At 35.4% G+C, this 20,407-nt stretch overlaps 1 protein-coding gene across 5 annotated transcripts in view; it reads left to right on the top strand.

Moving 5' to 3' along the window:
- Positions 1–78: 78 nt before the first annotated feature.
- The window catches only part of SYCP2 (synaptonemal complex protein 2), a 91,828-nt gene continuing 71,499 nt past the window's right edge, over positions 79–20,407 (top strand). For 3 of the 5 annotated variants that reach the window (XM_063802690.1, XM_063802692.1, XM_054674862.2), the window contains exons 1-12: positions 79–180; positions 1,597–1,689; positions 11,286–11,353; positions 12,290–12,433; positions 13,260–13,390; positions 14,154–14,256; positions 14,563–14,587; positions 17,196–17,281; positions 18,225–18,310; positions 18,576–18,610; positions 19,515–19,657; positions 19,739–19,791. In XM_063802690.1, the coding sequence (XP_063658760.1) occupies positions 11,330–11,353; positions 12,290–12,433; positions 13,260–13,390; positions 14,154–14,256; positions 14,563–14,587; positions 17,196–17,281; positions 18,225–18,310; positions 18,576–18,610; positions 19,515–19,657; positions 19,739–19,791 (830 nt within the window). In that variant the 5' untranslated portion in view covers positions 79–180; positions 1,597–1,689; positions 11,286–11,329. Of the gene's footprint in view, positions 181–1,596; positions 1,690–11,285; positions 11,354–12,289; positions 12,434–13,259; positions 13,391–14,153; positions 14,257–14,562; positions 14,588–17,195; positions 17,282–18,224; positions 18,311–18,575; positions 18,611–19,514; positions 19,658–19,738; positions 19,792–20,407 lie in introns of those variants that run through there. The other 2 variants (XM_063802691.1, XM_054674866.1) reach the window with 2 other exon arrangements.

Genomic DNA, 20,407 nt, shown 5'->3' with positions numbered 1-20,407 from the left:
TGGCTGGCGGCGACGCCGATTGGACGCACTATCGACCGCACCTGGCGCGGATTGGACGGGCGCTTCCCGCCTTCCGCCGTTCGCCTGAGGCGCTGCGGCGGTCCCTGAGGCGCAGAGTTGCGACGCTCGGCAGCATAGGGGGCGGCTCCACCGACACTACGCGGACGCCTCCTTCCGCAGGCAGGTTGAGCAGAGTGCCTGGGTGGGCTTCCCCCACGGCGGGGCGCGGAGGGAGGGTGGGGCTTCGGCTTGGTCTTTCAAGCCGGCAGGCGAGAAGCTTCCGACGGTTGAGGCGGAGCGGTTGTGGAAGCTGCTGAGGGGGAGGGGGTGCGGTTCTGCGGCAGTGGGCGGAGGGGAGGCGCCGAGGCTGGGCCAGGGCGTGGGCTGTGCAGAGTTCGCGGCGAGGGTGGCTCGCGCACGCGCGAGGCTCCCCATCAGCACCTGCCTGGCCAGCCTCGGCCTCGGGGATGGGAAATGGGCGCTCGGAGCCGCCCCCGCGCGTGGGCGGCTCAGTCAAGGTGGCTGAGGCGCGGGGCGGTGTCCTTGGCGAGCGGGGAGCAGGCCTGGGGCTGCGCGCGTCGCCGGCCCGAGGAGGCTGAGGGGTGCGGGAGAAGCGGTGGCGACGGGAGCCCTGGGGACCGCTGCTCGCCTGCCTCCGGGACACCTGAAGGGGGGTTGGCGCTGCGGCCTGGGGCGCATCTCGGGTGTGTGTGTGCTTTGTTGGTTCGGGGGTGACCCTTGGAAAAAGGGGTCACCGTGCCGGCGGTGGGAGCAGGGACTTCGCCTTCGGCCTCGTTGTTGCCACTGCCGGTTCCACTTAGGGAAGAAGGGAGTGCGCGCAAAACGTTCCTCCTGCTCGGCGCCTTCAGTCCCTTCTCTCCCTCCCGCCGTCCCCACCTGCGGCCTCTCCTTGCGGTTGAGGCCGCCAGCCCCTCCGCACAGCTGGGCCTGACGCGCCCCGGAGCGGCTCAATGCGCGACACGTGGCTCCACGTGCGGCCTTTTCTGGACCGGGCTCCAGGCTGGCCGAGCATCTGCGAATACGGCAGCGTGGTTTTTTTTTTTTTTTTTTTTTTTCGAGACGGAGTCTCGCTCTGTCACCCAGGCTGGAGTTTAGTGGTGCGATCTCGGGTCACTGCAACCTCCATCTTCCGGGTTCCAGCGATTCTCCTGCTTCAGCCTCCGGAGTAACTGGGACTACTTGGCGCGCCACCACGCCCAGCTAATTTTGTATTTTTAGTAGAGACGGGTTTTCTCCATGTTGGCCCGGCTGGTCTCGAACTCCTGACCTCAGGTGATCCACCTGCCTCGGCCTCCCAAAGTGCTGGGATTACAGGTATGAGCCACCTCGCCCGGCCTACATTTTTTAGTAATGATGGGAGGAGGAGGACGCCTTCCCTCCCCTTCATTCACCTTTAATGTCTTTTTGGACACCTTAGCTATGTTAGTTACCATGGCAGAGGGGACTTTGAATTATCCACTGCTGCTTGCATTTATTCAGCAATTTTTCCTTTGGGGGAAAATCTTTGCCTCCCTCATCTGCCAAATTGTTTTCTTTGTTGTTGTTTTTATCCGTAACGCCTTTATCTGCCTGCAGATACACAGTCATCATCTTACTAGTTCTCTGTGTTGCTCGCTAACCAGTCCCCCAGTTCAGTCGACTGGGGCCCAAAGCCTGCTTACTTGACAGGTAAGTCCACGCTTCTCTTGAAACATTATTATTCTGTTCTCGGTTTCCGAAGTCGTTCTGTTACATAGTAGTAGTTCCTAAAGATCTTTTAAATTGCTTCCTTATGAGGCTGGAAAAAATAAGTGTATAACTTTTGTTTCTTTTTAGAGTTAGCCTTCTCTTTCACTTGCAAATGTTGACTTGTTTGATGATGTGGATAGTGCTGTGCTTTTGACTCTATTGTGGCCTGTATGCATTCAGCTTTGAGGCATGCGTGTGTGTGTGTAACCTGATTATTCAGTTTGCTTTCCTTGGTTTGTTTTTCCCCAACTGACTTCGTGCAAAAGTAGATTAGAAACTAAAACCATCTTGTTAGCTTTATGTGCCTCTTTGGCTGTACTTTTTTCTGTGCTGTAATTAATGTCTCAGGGCACTTTGTAAAATACAGTGTTTCAAATTGCTTTAGTTCTGAAAACAGATAAAGCATACGCTAATGGGCAAGCCTGCCTCAACAGTTGCTGGCCCTAGGGAAAGAGTATAAATGGAGCCCCCACAACATATTTTAAGTATTTAAAGTTTTAAATCAAGTTTTCAAATTGTAAAATAAAATAGTCTCAAATTTCACAAATACACCTTCACTGCATCAAAATAGAAAACTACATGTATGGCTATGATTATTATTATTGAGACAGGGTCTTGCTCTGCCGCCGAGGTGGGAGTGCAGTAGCGTGAACATGGCTCACTGAAACCTGGACCTCCCACTTCAGCCTCCTGATTAGCTAGACCACAGCTGCGATCCACCAGGCCAGGCTAACTTTTATTTTTGTAGAAATAGGATCTCACCATGTTGCCCATGCTGGTCTGGAGCTCCTGGGCTCAAGCAGTCCTCTTGCCTGGGCCCCCCACAGTGCTAGCCACCAGCATTACAGGCATAAGCCACCAGCCAAGGCTATTATTTTTATGACTGAATCCTGAAAAGTACCAAAGATAACTGAATGCACTTATTATGGATATCTGATGATGGACTGGTAATCTTTGAATAAGTGATAAAATACTTACATAATTCATAAGTTACTGTGTATAGTTCATTTTTATTTTAAAAATCATGTTATAATGAAGACTTTTACTTATTTACTATTGACAGCCATGATCTAAGGGTTAAAACTGTAATTACTCAAAATGTGTTATACTCAAAATGTATCAAATTTGGGTTTATATCACAAACATAAAATAGGTGTAAAAAGTATTTTTCTTTAAAAAATTCTTAAATATTAAAATTATCATAGAATTGTAATTAATAGTTTCCTTAAAAATTTTTAATAACACCGGAATTGCTTATTTTTGAATAATTACCATATTAAATATTATAACAATACATTTATTCACTATTTTAGTGTTTGCTTACTGTCTAATGTAGAGTCCATGTCATGTTCACGTAGTTCATGTCTAGATCTACATATATATTAATATGGATTGCTTACTACTACAGAATGTTCCTCAGCCAACATGTGCTACTGTTGCAAATACTGTGCACTAATTTGCTAGTATTTCTAGAGTCACAAATTGGAGTAAAAAGAGAAGGAAGAAGATGGGCATTTGGCACTGTTAAAAAGTAATATCTTGTCATGCAAGAATCATCTGTATTCTTGCTTTGCAGGGGAAGGATTTGACAATATCTCTTTTCTCTTACCTAAGCACTTGCTCACATGCTATCTTTGTTCTGAAGCAGAGACTAAAATGTTAGCATTAGCACAGTCTGAAACCTTCTCTGTATTCAATTGTGGCTTCACACTCCCCGACTTCTTTAAGCATTTTTTTTTTATTATGGAAAATTCGGACATACGTAAAGTAAGCAGAATAGTGTAATTAACTGCAGTCCTTTTCTTTCATAGGCATAGGCAAAGGAAGTTCAGGGGCCTGAAGGATAGAGTTATGAGAATGAATAATGTGTTCATGGTTATAGACTTTCTGGGGGTAGGCCTGAGTCCTGGGTTTTGAGCTAATAGAGATGCCTGTGTGCTCAGTAATAAGAGATAGTGAGAAAGAGATTACACTATATAGAGTGCATAGCAGGGGCCCCTTTTGCTCTGTCCTAATGGTTGTGGTGATTGAAAGGGTATGTATGAGCGTATGTTGAACCTTAGGAAACAGAATTAAGTTAATTTAATCAATTGTATTCTCAGTCTAGGCACCATGCTTTACTGCACTCCTCTAAATAAATAATTAAAATTGTCTCTTTTTTTTTTTGTCTTTTGGTCCATTTTATTCCCTATCCCTAGGGTTATTTTCTTTACCTGTGCAAATCATCCAATGTTCATATGCCCAGTATTTGTATCCTTCTTTAATAAAGTATCCTCTGGTATTACACAGATACACACATATAAATAACAGTGCATATAAGCCTTTATTAAGTATACTTTAGATTTTACATAAAGAATTTCTATTATCTCATTCTGCATTTTTTATGCTTTATATTGTGTTTGAGATGCACCATATTCTGAGATATAGATCTTCTTCATTATATTCAGCTACTGAATTCAGTTGCATCACTCACCACATTTCATGTTTACCTCCTCACCCACCACACTGACAGAGGCAGTTTTCAGTTTCTTGATAATAGAAGAAATGCTTCAGTAAATATTTTTATATTCCCTTTGTGCTTTTGAGTTTCTCTAAAGTGTAAAATTAGAAGTGGAACTACTGTCATATGGTATTCAAGTTTACATTTTTACCCAATGCTATCAAACTCTTTTTCAAAGTGCAGTTATTTGCTTCCCACCAGGAGTACATACATGATTTCCAATTTCCTTTATTCCCACTGTGACTTGGTAGTATCAGTCTCTTTGGTTTTTGCCAATATGGTGGGTGGTGGAGAGGGGACTGGTTATTGTTTTACTAGCATTCTGATTACCATGGAGGTAGCATTTTCATTTCTTTATTAGCCAGTTGAGTTTTATTTTCTGAATGACCTCTTCTTATTTTCCATTTTTGCTGTTGGGTTATTGCTTTTTTTCTCCTTGATTTGTTAAGTTCTTCATAATAATTCTTTTTATGTTAATCCTTAGTCTCTTATTCCATTGCAAATGTCTTCCTAGTATGCTGCCTCTCTTTTACAAACAGTGATGCACAAAAAGTTAAAATCTATTACTTTTTATGTTTTGTGCGTTTGTTTTAAATTCTTTCCTCTTGGAACATCTTAGTGATAGCCTCCTGAATTTTCTGCTAATAGTTTATAAACATTTACTTTTTACATTCATGCGGTTAATTTATCTAGACCTTATTTTTTTATGGCAAAATAGATTTCTAATGTTATTTTTTCCACATGCCAAGTCACTTTTCCCAGACCATTTATTGACCAGTTTACCTTTCCCGATTTGCAAAACCATCTGACTCAAATATGAACTTCCAATATATGCTTATGTGTTTGAATTCTGTTTTGTTTTATTGATCCATTTGTTTTCCATTCTTAATACTTCACTGTTTATAGTTATTTCTTGTGACTTTGTAATATGTTTTAATATCAAATAAGGTGATTTTTCTTCTCTAATATTTTAAAAGTTAGTATTAGAGCAGCATTATTCCTCCATACATGTTTTAAAAGAATTAGCCAAATCTCTCAAATTATTATTTTGTGATTTTTACTGGAATTGCTTTGGAGTTTAGAAATTCAGATGTTTATTTTAGTGAAGCATTGATGGTTTTATAATGTTAAGTCCTTGCATTAATGAATAGGAACAACTCCATGTATTCATATCTCTTGCTAAGATCTTTTTGTTAGATTTATTCATTTTAGTTATTTATATTAAAAAATGGAATTGTCTGATTATTGCTAATATAAAAAGGAACACTGTAGATATTTATGTTGAGCCTTGCTGGAATCTCTCAAAGGTCCTCTGGTAAACAGCATTCCTCTTTCTTCCTGGGTTCTGACAGAGTAGGAAAAGAAACGTAACCTTCATTAGTCCTATATTGGCTAGGTTCATGGGTGTGAGTTTAGGTTGTTGGCCTAGTGAATTTGCTAATACTGAGCTCCAGAATTAAGCAAACTTACTGCCCAAGGCACTGCAAGGTAATTGAGTTAGACCTTTCCAGACCTGCATTTTTCGCCTTCCACCCTGGAAGAGAAAGCTTACTGTATTGACTCCAGAAAAAAAGGACAGAGCAAAATACTGACTTTCTCACAGGGGCAGAGCTTCCAGAAGGAACAAAACTGAAAACAACATGAAACTCCTCTTTCAGTTTTCATGTAAACAAAAGGGTGGAGCTGAGCTGAGCCTGGCTCGTTTTCCTTCCCAAATTTACCAATCAAATATTTCCAGCTCCTCAGTGGTGATGTAAATTAAAGGAATAGAGAGAGGCCGATGGTATACTCAGTCTTTCTCACGGAAGCTAGGAGTAGGGAAAAGGTATTTCTCTCTAACATTTCCTAGCTTTTTGTTCACTTAATTATTAACCTGTTTTTTGGAGGAGATTTATCTGGATGGTTCTTTTCCTTTCTTCACGAGGCCATTACCTTCTTTTGGGTATTCTCTTTGGATTGTGGAAGAACTTTAGATGTTGACCCTGGAAGAAGATTCTACTTTGGGTTAGAACAGAAAATTGAAACCTAATGCCACTCTATATCTGAGGCAGAAATGTCATTGTTTTACTTCCCATTCCAAATTATCTCTAGATATATGGTAGAGCCTTTGATGTACTATACTGAACAAAGGTATTTGGCAATACATAAAGATGTTTCAGCAGTAAAATGCCAACAAATTTGAATGTAAAGATTTTCTGTTTTGAACATCTCAGGGAACATTAAGGTTGCAAAATTAAAACCCTTTACAAGTTAAAGACCAAGGACTGAAAGATTTAAATGTCCAGAATCCTTTTTTTGTGCTTCTGAATTTAAAAGTCTGAAGGCCAAAATTTTTAAGTCCCAAAGACACATTCTCAACAAATCTCATTATGTTCAAGTGCAGTCAGATTCTTTGGTGGAGTTGGAGTTCTTTCATCAGCTGTAGCTTCAGCTGTTTTCCGTGGAAAGGAAGTACCAGTTATATGTTCTCAGAAACTGTTTGTTCAATGCCAAAGTTCTGCTATATATTTCCAGTAGACCAGTCTCTGTCAGTTATCCAGAATCTGACTTGTTTCACTTTAATTGAAATGGAGAAAATATTTCAGCAAGAGGCTAATTTTGGCACTGCATTTGAGGAAAATTTCTATAATTATGTCACCCTGTAATGGCATTGCTGCCTTATGTGCAGGGGGGTAACCCAGGCTGCCCTGGTTACTAGCTCTTATATGACATGTTTTCCTTCCCCACCCAGTACATTCAAAACCTCAACTTTTATTTCTTCTTTGAATCCCATGTTTTTGGCATTCCAATATTAAGTTTGGGCTTTATGTAGTGACTGTTATGGGTTGAATTGTGTTCCCCTAAAAAGATATGTGAGATTCTAATTCCCAGTATCTCAGAATGTGATCTTTTCTGGAAATAGGGTCTTTTGTATTTAACCAAGTTAAGTTATTAACTTATTATTTAAGTTATTAGGGTGGGCCCTAACCCAATATATATTTATAAAAAGGGGAAATTTGGATACAGATATGCATAGAAGACAATGTGGAAAGTAAAAGGAAGAATACCATGTGATAAAGGAGGCAGAGACTGGATTTATACTGCCACAAGTCAAAGAATGTCGGCAGCTACCAGAAGCTTAAAGATCCTTCTTCCAGCACTTTCAGAGGGAGTATGATCCTACTGACCCCTTTACTTTAGACGTCTTGCCTCCACACTGAGATAATTTCTGCTGTTCTAAGCCATCCAGTTTGTGGCACTTTGTTAAGGCAACCCTAGGAAATTAATACAGTGAGAATCCACACATAGCTGTGAGCAAACATTTTTCTTCTTGTTACAGAGGCAGTTGGCACAATTCCATCCCTTATGGAATTTCTCGGATTTATGAAACCTGTCTTACAGGAGAAGGTTCCTCCTTCAATCCATATTTGTTTTGGCTGGAGACTGTCTCCCAGCAGATTCCTGAATGGAAGCTGCTTTTGTTACTTCTAAAGTTTGTTTCCTTAATACTAGGAGGTGGGGTTAGGAAGAATTCTGAGCCTATAGACAAACATAAATTCAGAGCTATTATTTCCACAGTTCTCTGTGAGGTTTTGACAAACTAGTGAGGTTTTAAAGCAGGCAGTATTGTTCTGCTTCACTTCATCTAAATGAACACTCATGAACTTCTGATTTTCTTAAAAAAAGAAATTAACAGATTGATAATAAATTATAGTACCTACATGCATTTGGGAGAAGTAGTAGTCCCAGTAATCCTCTGTTTGATGAGGAAATCTTCCCTCTATTTAAAACATTTAGGAATCAAAGATGTCAATTATAACCTTGTTACCAGGGCAATACGTTAACAAGTGAGGCAACTGGTCAGAGTTATAGACTCTTTTGAAGGTGGAAGGTCAGAGGCTATGACATTAAATAGGCTGTGGTGCCAAAATAGGACCTTTTATTCAGTTCATGTTTCCAAGAGTATGTTTACATTAACTGATAACCAGATAACTTAGTAACAGTTGTGAATATTCACACATGTGAATAATGTACAAGAGAAAAATACTTTCATCTGTGTGGCCTGCCTTGTTCTCTCAATGATGTTTTCCAACAGAGTTCTTTCTTTTGTTAAATCCTATGCTCATGGATTGAGAAAATCAATAGGTTATTTTAAGTTCTGGGCTACATGTGCAAGATGTGCAGGTTTGTTGCATAGGAAAACCACCATGTTGTGTGTCATGGTGGTTTGCTGCACCTATCAACCTGTAAGTATTAAACTTAGCATGCATTAGCTATTTTTCCTAATGCTCTCCCTCCTGCCGCCCCACCAGGCACCAGTGTGTGTTGTTCCCCTCCGTGTATCCATGTGTTCTCATTGAACAAGAATTTCTAATTTTAAGGTTGTCCAACTTATCAGTTGTCTTTTATGGTTAGAGCTTTTTATAATCTTGCTTATTGCTTATTGCATGGTCATGAAGATGTTCTAATATATTATGTTCTAGAAACTTAATTGTTCTCAATTTTCATTCCACCTGGAAATGGTGTTTGCATATGGTATGAGATGGTTGGTATGAAGTAGTGAGGTTTTGTTAAATTTCTTATGAACATCCAGTTGAACAGTATAGATTAATTGAAAAGATTATCGTACCCTTTCCTTACTGCTTTGTGTTCTACCTTGATCATAAATCAAGTCATGTGTATAGGTCTGTTTCTGGATTCTCTTTTCAGTACCATCTGTGTTGGACTTTTATGGTAAATCCAACAGTAATATAGTTTTATTAGCTTTCTTTTGTTTGTGTGGTAGCTATCTTTTTATTTCCAACTGTTTTATAGCCCTTTATTTAAGGTATATCTCTTAAAATATAATATTTTTGGACAGCATATAGTTTTAAAAATGATTAACCTACCCGACAATCCAACTTTTTTCTTTTTAATTTTTGTGGGTACATAGTAGGTGTCAATGGAGTACGTAAGATGTTTTGATACAGGCACGCAATGATAAATGAGCACATTATGGAGAATGGGGTATCCATCCCTCAAGCACTGATCCTTTGAGGACAATCTGACTTTTAATTGGAGTTGTAGGGGAGGCAAAACTTTACCTCTTCCCTTTTAGAGTTAAATTGACATAGATCAACTGGAGAAAAACACACAAATTTCTTTAATACATGTTTTACATGACACAGGATCCCTCATAAGAACATGAAGACCCAAAGAAGTAGTTAGGGTCAGTTATATACTGAATTGGACAAAGAATAGTAAGTTGTGAAATAAGATAAGGCAAAGAGGCCTTAGGCTAGGGTAGTTAATTGGGTGGAGAAATGACTAGGAAGATAGGAGTGGGTTTAACAAAGTTTGGTTGTACAGATTTTCTTAATTTTAACTTCCCCTCCTTAATTATAAGATTACTTCTCTTTTGGTATAGTGAGGACATCTTTCACATGGGAATTTCATTTCCTGCTTTTAGGAAACGGAATGAAGGTGAGAGTGATCTTGTACCTGCTGTTTTTTGTTAAGTGCCCTTAATTTAAAATAGTCAATATGTGAGAGCAGCATATTGGGAGGGTGACATTCTTACTTCTTCAGAGTATTTAATATATTTTACTTTCAATGTAATTACTGATATGTAACTTTTAATCTATCACCTTACTTTGTGTTTTCTGTTTTTCTTTCTTCTTCTGGGTCTCTTTCTCTTTCTCTCTCTCTCTGGATTGATTAAAATGAAAACATTACAGCCTCCCTCCCCCCACTTAGCTTAGTAGTTACGTATTTTTTCACTACTCATTTAGTAGTTACCTTAGAAATGATGACATGCATTCTTTTTGTTTATTTTAGAGACAGAGTCTCCCTCTCTTGCCTAGGCTAGAGTACAGTGTTGTAGTCATAGCTCACTGTAACCTTCAACTTCTAGGCTCAAGCAATTTCTCACCCCAGCCTCCAGAGTAGCTGGGATTACAGGCACACACCACCATACCCAGCTAATTAAAAAAAAATTTTTTTGTAGACATGGAGTTTTGTAACATACAATATTTTTTAAAAAAATTCCCATAATTATTAAAATGAGATGGTAAGAAACATAATCATCAGACTTTATTATTTATAAATGAATAATACTATCAGGCACATGGTTCCTCTCAGAATAACCTTAGTACTTTGTTCCAAAAAAGACAGGCAAATAATTATGCATATTCTACAAAACACAATAGGGATACAGAGCTTTGAGGAAGACTACAGCAATGATTTGCATTTTCTTGACCAAAATAATGTTAATTCCTTAGGTGTTCATGGCAGGGAGAATCAATGACCTTTATCTTTGATCTTTGTCAGAAACACACAAGATAGGATTGTTTGAAGTGATTTAATCTATTTTTGGTCCTGTTTTCATAAGCATGGAATCTCTCTTTAGAACCTGGTGCATATTTTCTATTAGCCATATTGCAATATATTAATTTGTGGCAGTTATTTGTATTTGCATCCCATGGTCTTTAAGGACCCAGATAACTTTGGGAAAGTGAGGTCCTCACCTTAATTTCAGCATTCAACCAGAAACTGGGGGTTCTTTATCTTTCCTGAACAGTCTTGTGGACATATGAAATGCATTTGAGTTATCTTTTCCTCCTTTCCTTGCATATTTTGATCCTGTTCATTGTTAGTATATCTGCATATTCCTCCTTTCTTGAATATTAATAGCCCAAATTTCATTTGCACATTAATTCAAGAGTTTTTTTTTTTTCCTTGTTCTCAGAGGTGGAACAAGTATAGCAGGGAATCACTGGAAAGGGAGATCCAGGTTATTCTTTTACTAACTAGCTTTGTGACCTTTTGGCAGGATATTTGACATTAATTTAAGTAATCTATAAAAAGGAAGAGCTTGACTAAATGATCTTCAGGCTTTTCTCTAGAAACTTATTTGATCATATTCAAATGTGTAATTTAATAAACAGGTAAGTGTTTAGTGAGGAAATTAATATTGCCTTTGGTATAAATAATGCATATTTATGTGTGTAAGATATTTAAACTGTTAAACACATGAAACAGATTGTGAGATACAGAAAATATATGTTTTCTTTTATAGGTGTTTATTTTGTCTTGCTTTTTTTTTTTTTAAATGAAGTCAAAATGCCAATAAGACCAGATCTCCAGGTATGTAGTCCTAGACCAAAAGTAAGTATTTTCATTCTGAAAATCACTTTTTGTTTACTTACAGGTATTCAGTGCTATGTTTTTAGCAATGATAAAGCTTACATGTTTTTATGAAATGGTCAAAAATAGTTTAAATAAAGTGTCCTTTCATGTATTCAGTAGATGTTTGCAAAAGCTATATTAAGAATATTTATAAAGTATTAAAAATGCTGATTCTTTATACCTACCTTTTACATTGAAAAGAATTATGCACTGATTCATGCATAATTTATGCTTGGATATTTTTGTATTAAGTTTTAGAGATTAAAATATTGTGTATTTAGGTAAAGTGTAAGTGTTAATAATCTATTCAACATGTATGCAGTTCACAGCCAAACCTGTTTAGTGATCAGGTTGCAGTATGAACATTTGTTATTAATGAAGTTGTACTTTAATAGCAAGGATGGCAGATTTTAATAATGTTATAAATATTATATAATGGTAATGCTTAATTTATGTTAGTTGGCATAATTTCTAAAAGGTGCTTTTGCCTGTCTTTATGTATTTTTTTCTTTACTATTTAAACCCCGTTAAGAGATTAGTAGTCAGGTATGCTAGGCTTTTATTCTTGGTTTAAGTGTTTGCTACTTTAAACTTTTTTTGCTTTTTTCATCAAGTTTCTATTGAGGTTGACATAAAGATGACCTTAGTAATAAAAGATATGAATTGGAAATATTAATAAAATATTTTTTTCTAATCATATTATCAAAGAAATGTAATTTCTAATTCAGTTGTTCCAAATTTAATAGTGGCCATATTTTTAAAAAACACGTGAATTAATATTTTATGAGTTCATTTGAGAGTTTTCATGTGAAAGCGGTTCTCAAATTACTAGATTGCATAAGGTAATTAATTTTGGTTTTGATACAGTATGTGCCGTTAAATGTATTTCTCTAGCAGTTGGAAAAATGCATTGATGATGCTTTAAGAAAAAATGATTTCAAACCTTTGAAAACACTTTTGCAAATTGATATTTGTGAAGATGTGAAGATTAAATGCAGCAAACAGTTTTTCCACAAGGTGGACAACCTTATATGCAGGGTAAATATTCATTTTTGCTGAATGATTGTTACAATTATTAGATAGAACTCTAGTTTTAGAAGGAAGTACTCCATCAGAAAAAAATGAATAGGCTTGGGCAAGCTCAGTCATAATTATATAAATAAATGCTTATTTCACCATTTGCTTATTATTGTTTGTTTGTTTGTTTGAGGAATCTCAACACATTGGAATGTCATTTCCCAAATAAAATATACAAAAATATGTGTTCACAACGGCTTTACTATTAACTGTGGCTGAAACTGGGGAAAAAATACTTCAGCTCTTTGAAGTTTAAACAAGTTGATAGATTTTTTAAAAAAACCTATCAGTGTATACTTGATGTTACATAGGCAATGCCTACTTCTGTCAAAACTAAAACATAGAAAAATCACCCCAAACTTTGAATTTAATCATATTTAAGGCATTTTCATACATGAGAAAAGGTGATTATTGATAATCCCCTCACCCCAGTATCTGAGATTCATTATGAATCCAAGAAATTGAATAAAAATTTCTTGTTTCTGTTAGTTAAATACATGGAGCTTTTTAGAATGGAAAGTTGCTGATTCATTGTGTCATAGTATAAAGTTTCTTGGATTTATACAGATTTCCATTTTTGTCCTGAGTTTGTCATTCCCTGATTGTATGGCTTTGGGCAGGTCACATTCTTAAACCACATTTTCATCTGTTGCAATATAGAGGTGATTAAAATGACCATCTTTCAGGATTTGTGAAGATTAAAATATATGTGTAACGCTCCTTGTACAATGTCTATTTCATACTGTTTTGTGTTTACAGAAATTTTAATGTATACCTTTTATTTCAGGAACTTAATAAAGAGGATATCCACAATGTTTCAGCCATTTTGGTTTCTGTTGGAAGATGTGGCAAAAATATCAGTGTATTGGGGCAAGCTGGACTTCTAACGATGATAAAACAAGGACTAATACAAAAGATAAGTATGGAATATGTAACATATTCATGTGAATGAAATATTATAAAAGATATGCTTTCTAGTAAGAAATTATCCAAATTGTTGAAAATAAATTTAGGAACTTTAGGTACAATTTTTGGAATAAAACATTTCTATAACTTGTGATATATGTTACAAATATAAAGATCACAAGAAAACTGTACAAAGACAGACTCCTTGATAATCATGTGAGTTTAAGCTCCCTAAGGCCTTTACTTGCTTTATTGTCTCTTTAACTCTTATTATCTAACTTCATTTTTTGTTTTTATATTGTTTGTCTCCCATGCTAGAATGTAGGATATTGATTTTTGTCTCTTTTGTTCATTGCTACATTATTGTCACCTAGAATAGTATCTGAGATGTATGTACTCAAATATCTGAATTAAGGTAAAATAATATGAAAACCTTTCATATAGTAACAATATCAAAATGGTCTAAATTGTGATGATAATTTACTTCCTTCTATTATAATAAACGTACCCTAACTAGGAATTTGAAGGAGAAATAAGGATCTTCTACATGGAATCAAAATTAACTTACATCTATTCCCATTTCAAACAATGGGAAAAGATAGTTAAAAAAAAACGAGGATCTTTAAAAACATGAATTTATTTTGATACAACTCTAAAATTTTAATTTTGATGTATCTTTATTCCTAGGTTTACTGTTGATGCAAAGATAGATAAGTACATTCTTAAAATTATTAAAATGGAACTCAAAGTAATAAGTTCATTCCTTTTTTTACATGGTTGCCTGGTTTGAAAAATCCAAGGACATTATTCAGAGTCAAGGAAATTCAAAAGATGAAGCTGTTCTAAATATGATAGAAGACTTAGTTGATCTTCTGCTGGTAAAAATCACATTGATTACACTGATATTTATAAAGCATGTGTTTATTTAAAAAACAGTTTGTGTTCTCTGTGCCCTGAGCCTAAAAGTCACTAACAGATTGGTTGGTGACTTGGTTGGATTGGTCTGTTCAGATTGTATAAAGCATTTATTCTGGTAAATATAATTAAATGGTTAGTTAATAAAAAGTAATTATGCTGTGAGTTAAAATGTAATCTGTCATTTCAATACCATTTGTAATGGTTTATAATATTGTAATGGTTTGTAATATATAGTAACTTGTAAATTATTATTCACTTTTTTTCAGGTCATACATGATGTCAGTGATGAAGGTATAATAAACACTTATTTTCTATTGGAACAATAAATTTTACTGTTAGAGTTTTAGTATAATTTTACAATTCCCATTGTATTGTCCTAGTATTAAGAACTCATTATCTGATTCAAGGATCAACAAACTTTTACTGTAAAGGGCCAGATAATAAATATTTTAGACTTTGTAGTCCAAGAGAAAAACAATTAAGAATATTATGTAGGTACTTGTATAACAAGAAAGAAAAACAAATTTCTACGAATGATTTATTGATGGCATTGAAAATATAATAGTTGTACAATTTTTTGTAATATAGGTCTACTAATAATGAAACTTGCATTTTTTTTGCGAGAGAATAACATTTCATTTAATTAGGGTTCAGAGTTAGTGTTCTGTTTTCAAAATTGATTGTAAATGTTCGTTAATCCCTGTCTATAATGAGGTTTTATGTATGTCACATTAGAAAATGGCTTTTCATGCAGACAGTGCCAAATACTGATATCAGTGCATAAGCATGCTTTTAATTGAGCGTGTTCATCACTTGAAAGGCATTAATAGAATTGTTAGGTTCTTAACATTTGCATTTTAGAATGTCATTGCATTGCAAATTAATCACTTCCAATTGAAGGTTATGTGGAAGCTTCCCAGTTGCACAATTAAATGGATTTTGAAATGTGGAAATTTCCTTTGTACTTACAACAAAGCCCAAAAACACTGCTAGACCTGTAGTTGGAGTTTGGAAAAAATATATTCCCTGCAAATTTGTGTGGAAATGGAGATGTTGCTTCCTGTTTTGACAGTCTGTGAAGTGTATAAAGCAGCATAGCATTACTTGCCTTTCAGATCACCTTAGTTATCAGAATGACTTCACTGCAGTGTTAAGTTCATGATGCAAGCATTATTTTGTCTTGTAATTTTGTGCCCAATTCATTTAGAAACATTGTTAACTCTGCAGCCAGTGCTAATTACCAAAGCCATTCAGTATTCAGCAATAAAGGTTGAGGACAGCTCTTGTTCAGAAAAATTTCAGTCTTGGTGCTGGATATCAAAAAGTCACAATAAAACCCCACTGCCATTTGACTGCTGTGTGGTAGGGAAAGTCAGAATACTCAGCTTCTGCTTCTGACAAAAATTCAAAGAACTGACCGTGGGTAAACTGACAAGAGTGAATGATGTTCACCTTTGACACTACTGTTTTAATAAAACATGATAGATTCAAATAGTTTTCACAGAGCACTTGCTGGTGAGTAATACAGTCATGCAAAAACAGGCAGTGAGTTGCATTTAGTTCGTGGGCCATAGTTTGCCAACTTTGATCTAATGGAACAAATTTTCAATAGTAAATTGAGAATACAGAATATGTTCCTACTCATTCTTTGACTTGTGGCCTGCTTGTGCCAAGCAATCAGATCCAAGTTATTTTAGCTCTGTGTTGATTGAAGAAGACTTACCTAGGATTGGTCAATGAGGCTGGTGAATTATTTATAAATAAAGGTACTCGCTGTCTTCAGAGCCAAAAAGTTTTAAACAGATTGCCATTGATTTAAATAATAATTAATCCTACCTCTTCATTGATTGTTTTTGCTACATAACAATGTAGTCTAAATTTTTAAGTTTTTAGGGAAAAAATGATCCTAAAGCACCAGCAATTGTAAAGTGATCCACCTGATTTTTAAAGTAAATAATTGTATCTTTTCATCTGAGTAATTTTTTCTTTTTATGCAGTCACTTTGGAAAATTGTACATTTGTTGTTACAGTATTTCCATTGTTTAAAGTTATTTTTACAATTTGCATTATGAAACAGCATGTACACATTCCTCTGAATATACTTAGTATTGATAAAGCCTCATCTTTCAAAAATGCATTAACGTAAAAGGGGCTCACATCATTTAGAACTTCATTGGGGTTAAGATGTGTTGGTCTTTATGGGTATAAAAATTTTTGATGTATAACTAAAAATTAATGAGGTCAGTTTTGGTAAAAGCCTTAGAATTGAAGTTTTCAATTTTGAACTATATTTACTTAATCTAAAAAAAATAAATAAATACCTCCTTATGTGCCTGCAGTTAGAAACTAGATCTAGAGTTGTCCCTTGACAGTATTAGATCTAGAGTTGTCCCTTGACAGTATTAAAATCAGTCACATTTGTTGAGTGGTGTTTTTTGCAAGGCCAAGTAGAATTAGGACTTAATTTCATTCTTTCTCATCCCCAAGCCCTGGTGGGCCTTCTTCTGAACTGCAGTAGTATATCCTTTCCACTAACTATTTATTTTTATTTTTTGAGACAGGGTCTCACTCTCACCCAGGCTGGAGTACAGTGGCACGATCACGGCTCACTGCAGCTTTGACCTCCTGGGCTCAGGTGATTCTCCCACCTCAGCCTCCCATGTAGCTGGGATTACAGGTGCCCGGCTAATTTTTGTACAGACAGGATTTTGCCATGTTGCCCAGGCCGGTCTCAAACTCCTGGGCTCAAGCAGTCTACCTATCTGGGCCTTCCAAAGTGCTAGGATTATAGGCCTGAGTTACCATGCCTGGCCCCTTTCCACTAACTCTTACAAGAAAAGACTGACAGTTAAGAGGATTTGAAATGAACATTTATCAATAATTTAACACTTTTATTCAGGTAAAAAACAAGTAGTGGAAAGTTTCGTACCTCGCATTTGTTCCCTGGTTATTGACTCAAGAGTGAATATTTGTATTCAGCAAGAGGTAAAGTCATTTATTTGTGTTTTAAAAACTAAAAATGAGAACGTGAAGAAAATCAATAGCAATTAAATTGAACATTTATTTCACGTAGGACAAAATTACTTAGCTTGGAGTACATTTCTATCATCTTAATCTATTGCCTGACATATTTCCGAAATACTTATTGAAAATTTATAACCATATGGGTTTATGTATGCATATAGCTCAAATGGAAATAAATTATACCAACCAGATTTTTGGAGTGCTTAAGTATTTAAATGCTAAAAATAATCTGTATTAGTATATGTATGTGTGTATATGTACTATAATCATAAGAACAAAATTAATAAAGTAACATTTTTTGGCTTCCTCAGATTTTATAATGGAGTTAAATGTAAGTTTTATTGCAAAAAGTACAAGTGCTTTAAGTATCGGAGTCATGTTATATTCTATTTTTGATATTCTATAGTTTATGTTGTTTTTATATTCATTATTTTATACTTTATTATTTTTATTTTTATTTTTTTGAGAGAGTCTTGCTCTATCTGCCTAGGCTGGAGTGCAGTGGCGCAATCTCAGCTCACTGCAACCTCTGCCTCCCAGGTTCAAGTGCTTCTCCTGCCTCCCTCCCGAGTAGCTGGGATTACAGGCACGCGTTACCGTGCCCAGCTCATTTTTGTATTTTTGGTAGAGACAGGGTTTCACTATGTTGGCCAGGCTGATCTCGAACTCCTGACATCAAGTGATCCGCCCGCCTTGGCCTCCCAAAGTGCTGGTATTATAGTGAGCCACCATGCCTGGCCTATTTTATACTTTATATATTCTTTCCTCCATCCTACTCCATTCCCATAATAAAACTCAGTGATTAAGAAAAAATTAGGCTTCTAAGTTTATGTGCCTAGAATATTTCTCTTAATAGTGTTTCACTGAATGTAAAGTTAATGCAGTATCTTTTTTTCTTTTCTAGATAATAAAAAGAATGAATGCTATGCTTGACAAAATGCCTCAAGATGCCCGGAAAATACTCTCTAACCAAGAAATGTTAATTCTCATGTAATAATCTGTACTTATATGGTTTTTATTCTTAAAATCCATAAGAATGTTTTATAAGACAGACAACAATGAGTTTGCATTAATAATGAAACTGATAAACTGTTGCAGCTTTTTAATATAATTTAGTGTATGCATATAATTTCTGCAAAAGTCGGTGATATTAGCCAATTGTAAATTTTTGTGAAGTTTCTTTTCCTCCTAAACATGTGGACTTCCTATTTAATTGATATTGGTCTATTTTGTAATCTGTTATTTTAATTCACAGGAGTAGTATGGGAGAAAGGATTTTAGATGCTGGAGGTAAGTATGTCTTTTCAAAATCTAAAATTATTCCATATTTATGAATAGCAGATAGTATCTTTTTAATTTAAATATTAGCATAGCAATGTGAGACTGAGGGAATTATAAACTTTATGTACAATTAAGCAATTTTAAATAAATATACATGAAATTTGTCTTTGGGACAAAAATAATTTAGGACAGTAGGCGTTAGATACATACAATTTGTGCCTAATGGTAGACTTATGAATAATATAGCTTAATATAATAGCTTAAATTAATAGCTTAATTTAATAGCTTAATATAATAGCTTAATTAATAAAGCTTAAATTAATAGCTTAATATAATGGCTTAATTTTTCAATAGACCTGAACTACTTGTGCTAAGAAATTCCTCAGATTTTTTATGAAATTAGGGTGTCTAATATTCTTGATATTGATGGATTTGTTTTTAAACAATGTGTTTATTAAAATAACTTAAAATTTATTTTCTAAGCTTTTTGTGAATGAATTTTAATATGGTGATTTACATGTAGAATAAATCATGGTTTAAAGTACTCTGGGATAACTGTAAACATGTTACACAAGAGGAAAACAGATTTTGTAACTTATAGACAACTGTGTGGGTTACTTTGCATTTTATATCTCTAATAATAATGAAATGGCAGTGTCTGAATATTTAGAAGTCTCAAAATTTTTTTAAATTTTACTTATTTCTTCTGTTGGCACACTTGTTATTTGGGCTGTGTTAATTCCTCAAATGATGAGATATTTCTAATCCATATGAAGAAAATATTAATGGATTAATCAATTACATTAATATATTCTTATTTCTCTTGCTTATTCTAATACCTTGTAAAATATATGGTCTTTTATAAACTTAATTTTCATAATTGTAAATCAAACATTAACTATTTTTTTAATAGATTATGACTTACAGGTAGGCATTGTAGAAGCTTTGTGTAGAATGACCACAGAAAAACAAAGACAAGAACTGGCACATCAGTGGTTTTCAATGGATTTTATTGCTAAGGCATTTAAAAGAATTAAGGACTCTGAATTTGAAACAGTAAGTTGTATAACAATAACAGAAATTCGTGAATTTTTAAAAATTATTATGATTTTTAAAAGTATTTCTCTTTAAAATTAGGATTGCAGGATATTTCTCAACCTTGTAAATGGCATGCTTGGAGACAAAAGAAGGTAAACTTAATGCAAGATACAACCATTTACTGTCAAATAAATAGAGCTCAAGAGTGAGCACCCAGTTGCATCTTTATACGTTTAACTTTATTTGTTCTTGTTCTCTACACTATGTTGGAGTGTTGAATGTTGCATAGATAATTTAAAACAATAACATGATTTTAGCAAATTACTACACCAGTAATCTGAAGTAATTCTGCACTGGCCTTGTTTTATTTTGTACTTTTTAGAGGGAAAAGTTCATTTCTGTTTAATTCATATTAATTAATAACTTTAGATGTTCAAAATTGGCTTACTATACTTCTGAGTTGCATATCCGTTATTATTTAATGTTTGAGGGATAATAAAAATCTAGACATATTTATTACTTGAATCATCTCCTTCATCCACATACTGGAATGTAAATATATAGCAAACAAATCATCTTCCTTTATAATTAACATATGGTAAGTAGGATCTTTCTGAGGGGCATGAAAGTATGTGTAATGTAAATTTTAATCTTTATAACGACAGAAAAACAGGATTTGCAATGCCTGGCACCTCATAGATGTTCAACATAATTATTGGATGAATGAGTTCACATTTATTTTACTTACTAAAGAAATTAACGGTATTG

Source organism: Pan troglodytes, chromosome 21 (genome assembly GCF_028858775.2).
Source record: "Pan troglodytes isolate AG18354 chromosome 21, NHGRI_mPanTro3-v2.0_pri, whole genome shotgun sequence".
Classification (NCBI taxonomy): Eukaryota; Metazoa; Chordata; class Mammalia; order Primates; family Hominidae; genus Pan; species Pan troglodytes.
This window is presented reverse-complemented; position numbering and strand designations above follow the sequence as displayed.